The sequence below is a fragment of the Myxocyprinus asiaticus genome, chromosome 8, assembly GCF_019703515.2.
Source record: "Myxocyprinus asiaticus isolate MX2 ecotype Aquarium Trade chromosome 8, UBuf_Myxa_2, whole genome shotgun sequence".
NCBI classification, from domain to species: Eukaryota; Metazoa; Chordata; class Actinopteri; order Cypriniformes; family Catostomidae; genus Myxocyprinus; species Myxocyprinus asiaticus.
Window position 1 is genome coordinate 52672501 of NC_059351.1, and position 14878 is coordinate 52687378.

The 14878-nt window shown below is 39.1% G+C and overlaps 1 protein-coding gene across 1 annotated transcript in view; it reads left to right on the forward strand.

Annotated features, from left to right (window-relative positions):
* Positions 1 to 12451, forward strand: part of LOC127445074 (epsin-3-like) — a 15788-nt gene extending 3337 nt beyond the window's left edge. The window contains exons 2-10 of the mRNA XM_051704831.1: positions 4365 to 4689; positions 5015 to 5375; positions 5782 to 5885; positions 8237 to 8323; positions 8408 to 8525; positions 8800 to 8982; positions 9576 to 9704; positions 9780 to 10010; positions 10165 to 12451. Coding sequence (XP_051560791.1) covers positions 4462 to 4689; positions 5015 to 5375; positions 5782 to 5885; positions 8237 to 8323; positions 8408 to 8525; positions 8800 to 8982; positions 9576 to 9704; positions 9780 to 10010; positions 10165 to 10472 — 1749 coding nt within the window. The 5' untranslated portion in view covers positions 4365 to 4461 and the 3' untranslated portion in view covers positions 10473 to 12451. The remainder of the gene's footprint in view (positions 1 to 4364; positions 4690 to 5014; positions 5376 to 5781; positions 5886 to 8236; positions 8324 to 8407; positions 8526 to 8799; positions 8983 to 9575; positions 9705 to 9779; positions 10011 to 10164) is intronic.
* The last annotated feature ends 2427 nt before the right edge of the window (positions 12452 to 14878 follow it).

A 14878-nucleotide genomic window follows, 5' to 3' on the forward strand; every position in this document is an offset into this window, starting at 1 on the left:
TAACTTTTAAAGGTTTTCCTATGACATCATAATAACTTACTGTAAATAGATTCCACTATGACATCAGGCTAGAAAATCAGTTTGGGCTAAATCAGTTTGTGGCCTTTTACTCTTCATAAGTCACAGTCAGAAGATTAGTATGAAATGTAATAATTCAATAATGAAAGTGTAAAAAGCCATTGAGGGAACTAAATGTCTCCGTAGGAAATTGGTTGATGTCTAGCTGAACATGTGTCGTGTTTGGAGCAGATTCATGTTTCCACTGAGATCAGATACTCACATCAGTGACTCAATGTTCAGGGTTATTTCTGGACACAAAAAACAAAGTTCACTTACTTCTGCTAACAGTTTTACTGCAGCTGGGAATGTTGATTAGTTTGACTGTTGTTTTCTACTTTTGCAGAAAGAACTTTTATTAAACACTAAAACATCATAAAGACGTTTAAGCTTTACACGCTGTAACCTTTACATAAAGTTTTGGAACATTCGCTGCCAGTGATCTAGATATCTCAGCAGGTTCTTTGTGTTGAATTTGAATGATGAGTGAGATTAACTTCTGAACTCTGAGGTACACAGTGAGCAGTCCTGTCCCTTGGTAAATACTGAGCTTTTAGAAGAGAGGAATGGTTGATTTAGATGCTCTGCTGGAGATCAAGGAAGGGAACACCATGAGAAGAAGGACAGAGTAAGTCAGAGAACATACAGGATTAGGTTTTGCTGCACACACAGAAATAGAAAGTCAGTGGGAGCAGCGAGATGCAAGAGTGTGTTTGTATGAAGGGCAAATATGTCTTCGTCAGCTGAGTGTAGTCCATATTGTCCTGACTTTCTTATTTTCAGCAATTTCATAACAACCCCATTAGTTTGATCTATTCAAGTGAATGAATGACTCTGTTAGATGTTTCATATCCGGCTGTCGGACTGGAGATTTTCAGAATGCCAATTTGTTGTTGAAATGTAATGGATTGAATTGTAATCACATTGAGCTAAGTTTCTTTATGGCTCACTGCTGATTTTGTTAATTAATATCACATTTGTTTGATCTGTCCAAGGGGTCTTAAACCATTTTCAGAAATGAGAGACCCAGCAGAGACCCCCTTTTAGAATATTGTATGAAATAAATAACATGCGTAAAGTACACTCAAAAACATAACAATTTTTTAAATTCATAACACATTTCCATGAAATTGAATTGAGTAATCTTTGACAAAATAATAATAATAATCATTTTTAAAAAAAGCATAATAGTTTTCTTTTCTTTTATACATTAATTTTATTTATGAATTACATTTTGTTAAAGATTACACAACTCATTATGGTGGCAGTTTGTTATGAAATGTAAATACATAAATCTTAAAAATAGGCTAAAATATTTTTGAGTGTATCATATTAATGCAACCTAGTCTCAAAGAATGAATGTTACTACTGTAGAACTACATTTTTGCAAACTGACTTTTACATGCCACGTTCTACATTTTGCCACAGTTTCCCCCTCGTGCCATCTCAGATGTGTGTGACTTTCTTTCTTTAGCAGAACACAAATGAAGATTTTCAGAAGAATATTTCAGCTCTGTAGGGCCATACAATGCAAGTGAATGGGTGCCAAAATATTTAAGCTCCAAAATCCAAACAAAGGGAGCATAAAAGTAATCTATAAGACTCCAGTGGTTAAATCCATATCTTCAGAAATGATATGATAAGTGTGGGTGAGAAACAGATCAATATTTAAGATATTTTTTGTCATAAAGTCTCCTCCTTGACCAGTAAGGGCGATATGCATGAAGAATGCGTATCACCAAAAACAGAAGAAACTTAAAGTGAAGGAAAAAGGACTTAAATATTGATCTGTTTATATATCCACGCTGATATGGATTTAACCACCAGAGTCATCTGGAGTACTCTTATGTTGCCCTTATGTGGATTTTGGTACTTCAAAATGTTGGCACCCATTCACTTGCATTGCATGGACCAACAGAGTTGAAATATTCTTCTAAAAATCTTCATTTGTGTTCTGCTGAAGAAAGAAAGTCATACACATCTGAGATGGCATGAGGGTGAGTAAATGATGAGAGAATTTTCATTTTTGGGTGAACTATCCCTATTATATTTTTGTTTAAAACATTTTGAGTTTCAGAAAACTTGGTACCCAAATCCTGGTACCCAAGAATTATGAGTACATTTGAGAACATTTCAACAGCACTAGCGTGTCTCTCCCTCTTTCTCTGTTAAAGTTGCTGATCTCTGAATCTGTGGATGGTACAGCTGAATGCAGATTTTGTCGCACCGCATCCAAACTCTGCATTAGACGACTATTACACTACAGTCCCATCCAGACCCCTCTGTTTGAGAGGAAATATGGGGCACACTCTGTCCTGTTCAAGAGCGTTTTAGGGGTTGTGAACAACAGCACTCTGGTTGGCTATGTTAATGTTCTGTTTTAAGTGGTTAAAGTTGGTCATTTATAGTCATCAGGGCTGTTAACAGTAAGGCTGTAAAACAACTTGCGAAACATCGTGTTTCGATTTGCTTCATTTTGGCGGCCTGCCCATAATCATTTTACACTTGCAGCACCTCTGCCACACCTGTCTCATTATACTGTAGTCTATAACTGTAAATTACTTGAAACCATAGTTAACCCTTCTAACTCAGCAGTCTGCAGTGTTGTTCGAATGATGAATACCTGTACACAGTTAAATTAAGAGTGGCATCTCAAATCAAGCCAACTGATGCAGAAGCGTCACATATTTTAAACAGCACTTCAAGTTTAAAGAACTTTGACTTTAAAAATGCTGCTTCTTAGCTTTAAGCGCAATAACACGTTCAGTCTGAACAGCCCCTTTCAATATATATGAGACATTTTATCAGATGGCCAGACTAGAGGTACATCTGAACTTGAAAAGAAATGAGTAAGTGTGAATAGATGAAACATACTGGATCCCACTACTGTGATTCAAACCTAACACAATATCGGTCATCAGCCGCAGTAGATCTGGTAGTCTCGATGTGTCTGTGGGCTGCAGTCAGTGCGAGCCGTTTCGTTGGTGGCATTTGTGACTCATGAATGCTAATAAATACAGGGGAATTCTGACTTCACATGAGTCAGAGAACATACAGACCACAGTTACAATTTATTTATTCTGGCACATTTGAAAAGTGACTGACGTTGCATTCAAGACATATCAACATACAAGTAAAGCTCCTCTACTTGAACTGGGAAAGACAGAAACATCCTGAATTCAGGTGGTCACTTGCAGTAGTTGGGTTCTTAGAAGGTTATATGGGTGTGTGAGTGATAGGCAAGTTAAATTTAGGAGCATTTTAGAGCCTGACATTCAAATTACGCCCGGCTCTCACTGCCGACTCATTTTTTCTTCCTGTGTTTTTCATGATAAGTGCAAACTGGAGAGAAGAGCTGAATTATTGATGATTCTTGAAATGGTAATCGCTCTCCTCGTGCTACAAATAAACAGGTGGATGATTTTTAATTAGCTGAGCTGTTTGTGTTGTCCACTGATGTATTTAATCCTCTATGAACTACATTTTAAAATAAGTTCACATCAACTGCTGTTCAACTAAAAAGAAGTTTGAAGATTGATTGTGATTTATTACTTTAGAACCAAGACCAAGGAAAACAGCATGCATGACAATTGACTATAAAGTTTATATACACTGTTTTTATATATTTATATTTATAAATATTTCTTGAAAACAGTGTTTTAAAGGTATATTTCCTATGTATCAAGAGTCAAAAATTGATTCTTAACCTTTTAAAAATGTATTTTGTATGTTTGTTTTCAGTACATTGTTCAAGCTAATTAAGAATCACATTTGGACGGGAAAAAAAACCATATCTAAACATACTGATATTGATATATGAATATTTCAATAATTACCTACAGTATATTAATAATGTACATTATAAATGTCTTTAAATATTGTATGATAGACCACTCTTATTTATATCTACAGCATAATTTTTAAACAATTCTGAAGCCAGGATGTTTAGTTATGATAATGTTCTTTGTGAAGTATTAGTATTAATGTTTATACTATTGTTTTTCTTAATGAAAGTTAAATCAACTTTATTTAAATACTTTTAAAACATGCTTCCTACATATGTTGTCCTCCATCAATGTTCTTTAAAAGCAAGCATTTCTTGTGTGAGTTGCCTTTGTAACCACATAATTATATCATACTACAGAAAACAAATCTAGTATTAGATAAAGCCAGACTTGTGTGACTTTATAAAAGGGAAAAGCGAGCATTTACTGTACTGTTATTTAAATAATAATTTGCTTGTTTTCCTTTGTGTCATTTATAAATGGCAGGGGTTAATCTGTTCTCCCTCTGTGTGTCTCTCTCAGCACTCGCTTGGGCTCTGATTAGCGTGACTGTCTGCCTACCTCGTCTTACACCAGGAGGCCAAAGAACCGCCCACACACACTCTCTCGCGCTGTCGCTATGACGACCTCGGCCCTGCGGCGACAGGTGAAGAACATCGTGCACAACTACTCGGATGCAGAGATCAAGGTGAGGGAGGCGACCTCTAATGACCCCTGGGGTCCGTCCAGCTCGCTCATGTCAGAGATCGCCGAGCTGACATTCAGTGTTGTGGCATTCAGTGAGGTCATGGCCATGGTCTGGAAACGCCTCAACGACCACGGCAAAAACTGGAGACATGTATACAAGGTGTGCTAGTTATAACGCAGTTATAAAACAGTAATAGCATGTTATAAAATAGTAATAACACATTATAAAATAGTAATAACATGGTATAAAATAGCACTGTTAATATATAATATTGTTTTAGTATATATTTTATAATGGTGTCATCACCACCAAAATAGTTATAACACTGTTATAAAATTAAAGTAGTTTGTTATAACACATTTATAACTTTTGTATTCAGTTTTAAGATGGCTATATAAATGCATTCAATGTCTTTTGAAGTCATACACCTGCTTTGATAAATGTTATATTATGAGTAGCTAATCTCTCCAACTGTCTGGTCTAGGCTCTGACACTGTTAGATTATTTGGCTAAGACGGGTTCGGAGCGCGTCGCCCAGCAGTGTCGTGACAACGCCTTCACCATTCAGACTCTCAGAGACTTCCAGTACGTGGACCGCGATGGGCGAGATCAGGGCATGAACGTGCGTGAGAAAGCCAAACAGCTTGTAGCACTGCTGAGAGATGAGGAGCGTTTGCGTCAGGAGCGAACGCAGGCACTGAAGACCAAAGAGAGGATGGCGGGTGGAGGCGGGGTGGGCGGCGTTCCACCCGCATATCCTAGCAGACGCAGCAGTCAGCCAAGCATGGCAGCACTGTATGGAGAAGACTTCAACTACTCCAGAGGATCACCATCATCATTTAACTGTGAGAGAATGTACACTGTAAAAAACAATCAGGAACAATGACTAATAAATATGATCAGACGAGTGGAGAAGAGACAAGATTTTGTCAAACTCCAACTCTATAATCTTTTATTCTAGCGCTGATGAATTGTAGATTCTCACAGCTGTTTCTCATTCAGAGTGTCTGTGTTTATCTTGTTTAATGTCTGCTCAGGGGGTGTCAGAGTGATGTTGATAGACGAGACGTACTGTAATACACATATTAAGACACAAACACTCTGAGATTACAATAAAAAGTGATGTGATTGTTTATGACAGCATTACAGTCTCTACAGTGGAGAAATAAATAAAATTGATCACACACATAAATAAACAATGACTGGAGTAATAACATACTGATCATCCATCACCTGTTTGTCTGTTTGTAGCATCGTCCTCGTCTCCTCGAGCATCTGATCTGGAACAGACTCGACCGCAGACCAGCGGAGAAGAAGAACTGCAGCTGCAGCTCGCATTAGCCATGAGCAGAGAGGTATATACACACACACACACACACACATACACACTTAGGAAGACATATAATGTGTGTGTTTGTGAACAGCAAAGAGATCTCAGTGAGCAGAGAGGAGAAACTTGTGAACTCCGAGCAACAGTAGTTTTCCTGATGAACTGATGAATCTATCCAGCTGTTTCTATTCCACAGGACTGAAGATATGGAGAAACTTCATGATCTGCTGAAAATAACTGTGTTTAACCCAAATCCACAAGATCAAACGTGCCTTAAATATGACTGAGGTGTCACCTCTTATCAGCTGCCAATGACTAAATATGATTTTCTATTTATTACTGTAGCTTCTCTGAGTATTGTTGTCATGGAGACAGATGAGGATGTCCAGTTAGCATGGAGCAGGTATCTGAGAAACGTGTGCTTGTTAAAGACTTTTTAAGAACCTTCAAAGGACATTGTGGCAGACAAGCCTCTCGTTCATCGGGAAAGGTGGAAGCAGGAACTGGATTAACAATCAAAAATACTTTAACTCAATATAAAACACTGAACTGAAACATGACAAAAGCGCACAAACAAAACACTGCTGCGTGCGTCTATCTCTCTATCTCTCTCTCTCTCTCTCTCTCTCTCTCTCTCTCTCTCTGGCATTCCCGGCACCTCCTTTTATCTCTTTCCCGCTGATTGGGCAACTCCACGTCCTCTTCCTCATCACAGATGTACTTCTCCACACTAAAGCAGGGGAGTCATAAAAGCAGACTTAGGCTACATCTACATTAATCCGGATACATTCGAAAACGCCGTTTACTCTCCATCCACACTGCCATTTTCAGGCATTTTCCAAAAGTTGCTTGTCCACACTGAAACGTATGAATATACTTAAATCCCCTTACAGCGCATGCAAAAAATCGCCATTGCATGTATGGTCTGAAACGCAATTGTCCTCATTTTCTGTCACCGAACAACAATTCAGAGTAAACTTCCTGTCACCTTTGAAGGAATGCAATGTGAATGTTGTACTAAGTAACATTTACCTTGAACAACGCTATCAAAGTGAATATCAGGCACTACGGCGCTGCTATAACACGGGCCGCCATCTTGATTGTTTTGGTTGAATGGATCACATGACTGCGTCATTTGACAACAAATACGTCATTGTTTTCATATATATCTGTTTTCCCAGTCCACACTAAAATGTGAAAACAGCGTTTTCAAATGTATCCACTTGGGAGAGCATTTTCAAAAATGAGCATTTTTACTAGTTGCAGTTCAAATGTTGATAACAGGAATGGACATTTGCTCTCATAACAATGTAATTATTGCTACAAAAAATAATTTTTATTGCTGACATGGCTGACAAGGGTCAAAGTGGGGCTGGGGGTGGGGATTGTTGGTGGGGGCATCCCTTAGTCAGATGGCAAAACGATATGTGAAATTAGAATTTCGAGTAGCAAAAAATTTATTTTAGAGATCTGTAATTGCTCATTTTGATCATTGTGAAATTTGACAAGTGAAAATGCAATTGCAGATATCAAGAGTCAGTGTAATTAAAAGTGAATTTTGCCTGCGATTGCATGTGACACAAATTTCGTCATCAGCACAGTATGCTATCTTATTGCAGTTTTTTAGATACGCATACAGTGCAGTCTGTGTCTTTGCGTGTCGTCTGCACATGTGCCTGGTGTTGACGATGCTAAAGAGCATCACACATAAATCGTAGTGTGCATGCACTAAATGTGTCTGTACACTTTAATTTGTCCTAGTGCAAGTTATTAAGAAACTCACCACCATTGTAGTAACATTATATCAATGAATCTATAATGCTCTGTTTACACTGCAAGTGAGTGATGCAACACCATAAACTGACATCACACCCATCATAATCACCAAAGTGGATTTTAATGGCGGCAATTAAGTTTTAGAGCATTGCCGCTTGCTTAGAGTGTCAATTGGGTTTTAAGTGTCCCTTTTCAATATATGGCTATAATGTACAGTATATCAATAAAATAAAGCACAACACTTGGTGTTTTATTACAATTCACTCATTTCCTAACTGTCTCTTGTCCTTATTCACTAATTAGATTGGTCTCTTCTTCACCTCTAACCAGCACACTGCTTAAAGAGTCCATCTTTATTTTCTGTCTCTATTTTTTTTCTGTCTGGGGCTGCTGGAGGGAGGTTTGCACTTTGCACTGTTTTTCTGCTGTGGATCTCATGAAGCTCAGTAACATGCTGCTCTTTTAATCCTAAGTTTATTTCCACTAACTCTCACTAACTGTTTCCCCTTCAACACTGACCTGAGATTTATTATGGGGGGATTTATGATGGGATGTTTGTATGAGTTTCGATTGCATCAGAGGTTGCTTTGTCTTCTGAAGGTCCAGCGCACACATCAGGGGGATGAAGGTCAACTTCAGAAAGTTCTGGAAGAGAGCCAGAGAGAGGGAAAATTAGGAACTGGAGAGGTGAGAGAGTGAGTTCTGATGGACTGAACATTTGCGTTGATCTTCTGAGGGTTTTATTGGCCGATGTTCGATTTCTTTTCGCAGTCAGCCATGATTGATCTGGTGGATATATTTGGCCCCTCGTCTGCTGTTCCAGTGAGCGATGATCCTTGGGATACCCAACCCATATGTCCTGTGTCCTCTGACCCCTGGGAGTCTGTAGGTCAGGAGGCGTTCTTGGTCTATACTGTGAATTTGTGTTGCATCTTGCTGATTTTGAAGTGTTTAGCGCCATGAATATTCACTTTTAAAACACAGAGTCCATTTAAAACAGCTCAACATTTAAAAAATGCTTCTCAAGCCCCCTGTTATGTTCAATTTAGTTTGGAACACAAGAACACGTCCATATGAACGTCCCGTTGAAAGTTTGTTTTAACTATGATTATTTGCTTGCTCTAAAAATAAAACAGTTTTTGAGCTCTTTGTTTCTGTTTCAGCTGGAGTAAACTCCATCAACCCTGTGGCTGTGGCTGGTAGTCCCTGGAAGCCCCACCCTTCCTCCAGTAGCCCTGCCCACTCTTGGAGCACCCACCAATCACCTCCTGATCCCTGGGAAGCCCCTCCTTCAAATCTCAACTCTAATACGACTGAACAAGCCTGCAGGAGCCTGGCCAGACCAGGTAGTACACAGGCCATGAATACTACCAATAATATCCAAAATACACTCATTGGATAAACAGATCTATTCACAGGGTGCAAAATTAAGTCACAAATATTTACAGTGACAAGTATTTAAATAAAAAAATAATGAATCCCTATAGAATAGTCACAAAAATCATGCAAAAATTCAGCCTGCAACAAAGTTATACTTTTCTTTCCACAGCATAGGTTGATTATGATTATGATTTGCTTCTGATTTTCAATTGCATTTCACATTGCTTTGTCAGGTTGCTCTTATCTGGAATCAGCCTTAAAATTGTGTTATTAAACAGAATTGCAAGAATAAAAATAGTTTCCGAACACACTTCTCATCTCTGTTGTTTGGATAAACAGATGGTCAACCAACTGGTTGAGTTTAGGATTGCCAAACTCAACCAATTGGTGGAGCCAATGTTGCTATTTTGGGCCACTTCGATTTCACACACAGATTGCAATTCAATTTTTAATTCAGAAACTACTCATCACACGTTTTAGTAATAGCACAGCTTTTTAAGATGCAAATGGCTGTGGTTTTCTAGAGATCAGTCTCTACAATCATTAATCTGCCTTCTAGTGCCAAGTGGAAAGGATCCATTTTCCATTCAAGAAGAGGAGGAGGAGCTTAGAGAGGAGGAGGAGGGGCCTAAAGTGGAGCAGGAGGGGCCAAACCGAGTGTTCAGCCCTCGCTGTGAGAGTCCTTCAGGTCTGCAACAACCTTCTATACTCCAAACTAAAGCATGTTTCAGTTCATTCAGCTTTCATTGACTCTCGTTTTCAGATGTTGATCAGTTTGGCGAGTTGGTAGTTGGCGTTCAAGTCAACGGGGTGGCAAGCGACAGTCCAGAGGCCATTGACCTCTCTCATCTAGGGCCTCCTCTTGATGTGGTGGCCCCCAGACTGTGTCGGACCCCTGAGGCGTTCTTCGGACCCACCGCTGCCTCACTCGTAAACCTTGACATGCTTATTTCGACCAACCCACCTGCCAAGAGCAAAAACCCCTTCCTGTCAGGTAGGAGAACATAATCAAAAAATAAACCCATTCAGGTTGATTAACATCCACTTTACCCTGTCAGTTTATTTTGCAATTATTTAGCAATACATTTTGCAGTCGTCTGTACATTATCTGTTACTTTTCTGCCCTTTGTCACTTCTTTCTCCTGCAGGTCTGAGCACACCATCACCCACAAACCCTTTCCACTGTGAGCAGCCAAGACTGACTCTGAATCAGTTGAAACCCAACTCCACCTCTTCCATGCCGGCCCACACCCTGTCCTACAGCCCTTCCCTCCCCCTGCCCCTGCTGCAGCAGAAGCCTCAGTCATTGCCTTCTTCCTACACCCAGGCCCACCACGGCCTGCTAGATATGCCCAGTAACCTGCCCCAGCCTCTGCTACCCCTCACCCCTGCCCCTCTCAACCCTTCCACATTACTACCACACCACAAGGGTCAAGGCTACAACCCCTTCCTATGAGGATTCAGACTGAAACTGGATTGGAATCACTTTTATTCACATTTGTTTCTGAAGTGGATTCTCAATGTGAAAATGTGCACTGAAACTGAAATACTCTTTGTGATTGAGTTTCAGTGTGGATGGACAAAAGTGAATGAAGTGCTGATTTACTCTGAGTTACTCCTCATAATTTGGTTTCAACGTGAATGGACTGAAGTGAAACAAGATCAGATTTACACAGTATTATTCCTCGTGATTTGGTTTCAGTGGAAACAGTCAAAAGTGAATCAAGAGCTGATTTACTCTTGATTACTTCTCCTGATTTGGTTTCAGTATGAACGGACTGAAATGAATCAAGCTGATTTGAATGCCTCATTTGAAATATTACTAAAGAACAAATCAGGGTTGTTTTTTAGTGAAAAATACTTTCTAATAAGACAGTAAACGTTAAATGCTGACTGGATTTATTAACTTGACAGTTAAAATGGCATCTATATACAGTGTAATAGTTAATTTAAGAATAAGCGCTAAGCCTGGACATTGCTTTATAGTGAATTTAAAATCAACATGAAATCAACATTTACTCAGTTTGCTCTTAAATACACATTCCTGGTCTTATTTTGCTAAATGTTTTGGTACATGTTATTCCACTGGAAAAAACAAACGTTTGTCTCTAAAATCTTTCATCAAAATGTATCCGTCTTTGAAGCGACTTTCCTTTTCGGCTGATGTCACAGAATCAAGTACAACCTTACATTTCTTTTTCTCATTGAATATTCAGTTTCACTCAGAAACGTCACATTGCGGAAGTAAAATGGGTTGTGAACGTGTTTCATTTAGACTTCAAAGGCTACAAAATACTCTACCCAAGTACATGAATGCAAATTATGCATTCTAAAATGAGTCAGACTGCAAGCACATGCTGCGTTCTCAGCATTGCCACAAGGGGCGCTATAGCGAGATTAGTGTGAACTGTCCACTTCTATGGTGAGTTTTTTCTATCAATTCAACTACTGTCATGACAGAGTAACAGTTTGAAGACAATATTGCTAAGGAATTAGGTTTAAGTAACAAAACAATAACACATCCAGTTTAATTGCACAGACTTTTAAAGAAATCTCTATCGCTCCATTAAGTACTGAAGATCGTTACTGCCACGGTAACGCAAGAACGCAGGTTATGACGGCAATGTGGTGGCCAAACGATTTAATCTGTGTGCGTGTATTTGTGTAAAGTTTGTTTCTTGCCTAAACCAAAGCTGGCTTCATGTTCAAAAGTTCTCAATGATTTGCTCTTTTGATACAGAGACAGCATGCTGCTTATGAATTTAGGAAATGGTTTGAATGTCAGTATTTCAGTCAGAAATATACTCTCAGCTGTAACATATGTGGAACTGAAGATGGAAAGGCAGGAACATAATGGAACTTATGACTTGTCACTGAGAATATATGCATCACATAATATTTCTATACACAAATATTTTCTAATTTACTTTCTGTTGCCTTGTATCGACGGATCCCTAGGAATGTTTGACGCACAGCGTCTAGCACTGATTGTAACCATCTCCTCCACCAAACCACGTGCCTGTCCTACTGACAGTCCCACAATGTATTGGGGCTGTCGCCTCACTTGCTGTTTGGATCTCCATAGCGCCACCCACAGGAAAAAGACATACAGACAATACTTAATGCTGAATTATCCTATGCTGTTGTTTCCTCCACTTTAACAGTAAAGCTGGTACTTGTTATTAATCTCTGCTAATGAATATGACATTGAGTTCAGCGTATTCCCTATTAAATGGAACCAGGTTAATCGTTTAATCTATTACAGGCTAATTGGTGTACATTCATGGCACTAATAAATTAATGTTATTCACTTTTCATGCTGATTATTATTTTGTGCTCATTTTTAGTTTTTCTCTCCATTTCATGTTAAAGGCCCCATGAAATTGTTTGACAAACAATTCTCATCTCTTTTGGGTGTACTCTCCCTTGAAGTGAGCTCTCTGAAACAGTACCTCATATGAGGGTGCAAATAGTATCTGCCAAATATGTGCAAGCAGCTCTATTGTATGTGTACAAGCTTTACACTTCTAGTCTTAATTGAGTCATTTGTACCTGTCAGACCTCTGAAACTAGTATAACAGTGTTCGTGTGTGAGACAGACAAAGAGTTTAACGGTCTCACTGAAGTAACATGCCTGAACCTGCAGCTTTTTGTAACTGCACTTTATCAGAAGTTTAGCAGGTTTCAATTGCACCTGTTTCACTGTGTGTGTGTCTTTCTCTTTTAGCATAAACAGATCTGTATTAATGTGCATATATTGCACACATTTATTTATTGTATAATCTGTTTTGAAGATGCTCAGGCAGGTTTGTATTACTAAGATCTGCAGTAAGCTTGTGTTTATGGATTTAATGGTGCTGGATTCAACTTTTTTTAATGCCATGGATCAAATGTCTATAGTAACCTGAAAGAAACTTTCACTGCCTGTCAATCATTTTGCACATTCAGGGTTGGCTGACATGTGTTTGCAGGGTGGGGTTTTGGAGGGAGGGCATGCAGTAAAATTCCAATTTAGAAAAAGGACTGAGATCACTAGCATCACCTTTAATTAAACAGACATTTCAAACCACTTCGAATAAACAATGCCATTTATTAAATATGCAAGCATGAAACCTTATAAAATCTTAATACAAGGAAGTCATTTGAACAAATAAATAAAATTCTAATTCAAGTGCTGTTTTATAAGATTTCATGCTCAGTGTTTTATTAATTTGTAGATTATTCAATTTTGAAAAAGTAATTATTGGTTCTTTTGAATCTTCAATAAGTGTTTCATATCACATATGAGTAAACTAATGTGTTTCAATATAATGCAAAACCTCACTTTTTCTGGAAGGTTTCATTAATGGTGTTAACACAAATACATTTTACAGAAACGTTTGCAAACATAGTTTTTATACATGATTTCCATTATGCTTCTGTGACATTAAAGTCTAATTTTCTTCCTTAGATTGCGGCTACTGGCGCTGCTTTTTCGCTTTCTTGTTGTCCTGCGTGTTCCTCGTGTTTTAGCCCATGTTTGATGTTGAACATTTGAATTGGAGGCGGAGACTTCAGCGGCATCAGAAGAAGTCGAGTCTGTGTTTGTTTCTGTGGAACTGAGAGTAACTCGATCAGAGGCAGATGTTTCTGTGGCGTTCTTCTGATCAGCTTGATCAGATGCAGGATTCTGAAGACGGCCAGTTTCTTGGTCATGACTGGTACTTGAATCAGAAAAACATCTGATGTTTGAGTTTCTGCTCAGGTCTGAAACATCAGACTGGGCCAGTTGGCAGAGAGGGAACGCAGCTGTTGTTTCTTCCTCGACAATTAAACAACCATTCTCTTGTGATGTCACAGCACCCATAAGCCCCTGCTGAGCAAGGCCATCTCTGATCAAACCGCTCTGTGATAGGCTGTCTGATGAAGGTGTAGATGACTTCACAGACAGGTGCAGAGGAAACAGCAGCTGAACTGATGTGTCACTTCTCATCTGCTGTCTCTTGGAGAGGTTCAGAGGAACCATGACATCAAAATCAGCACTATCTTCTCCCTGTTTCTCAAACTCTCTGAATGCAGATTTAGACCTGCATACACAAAAATTAAGAAAACATGAAATATATCAGAGTAAGATAAGTTACCTTAATTTTAATGATCAGCGTTTACTCAAAACACAAATTATTTAGTATATCAGAGGTTCTTTATAGTAAAACTCTACCTTTCAGAGATATTCCTGCCCTCTTGTGGCTGACCTTCCACATTTGTCTCTATGGCCACACGCCTCTCTTTTGATTGGCAGGTTGGTGCTGAATCCCTACTTCCAAGTGGGGAATGCTGTTGGGAATCGTTGCAGGGGTGTGGTCTGTCTGGTGATCCAATAGCAGAACGTCTAGTCTGCGAACTCACCTGAATCTCTTTTCCATCGAGTTTCTTTCTTTGCTCTCTGTGTTCAGACGAGTATTCCCTCATGTTAAATGGATCATACGGTACGTTTGAGTGTTTGGAGGCTTCATGTCTTGCAGGTCCTGAAAATACAGAGTTGATATATATTATGGGATGAGCTGGTTCTGGGTACGGAACAGGGGAGGGCATTACAGGATGAGTTTGCTGCTGTGGGTGGTAGTGGCCATAGCTGGGAGTCAGAGTTGTGTGGTAGTACCTAAAATACTCCTCAGACCTTGCCAAGGAATTTGCTGGAAATAGTTGCCTTGGAAACAAAGGGTGGAATCTGTGAGTTTCTAGGATAAATGGAAGGAGCTGTGGTTGAATGTCATAAATGTTACTTGGCAGAAAGTATGGGTGATATTGGTGGTAAAGCGGATGCAAAGGAGTGGGAACACCATAAGAATGATACCCTGTAAGGACAGTTCCATGATACGGAAA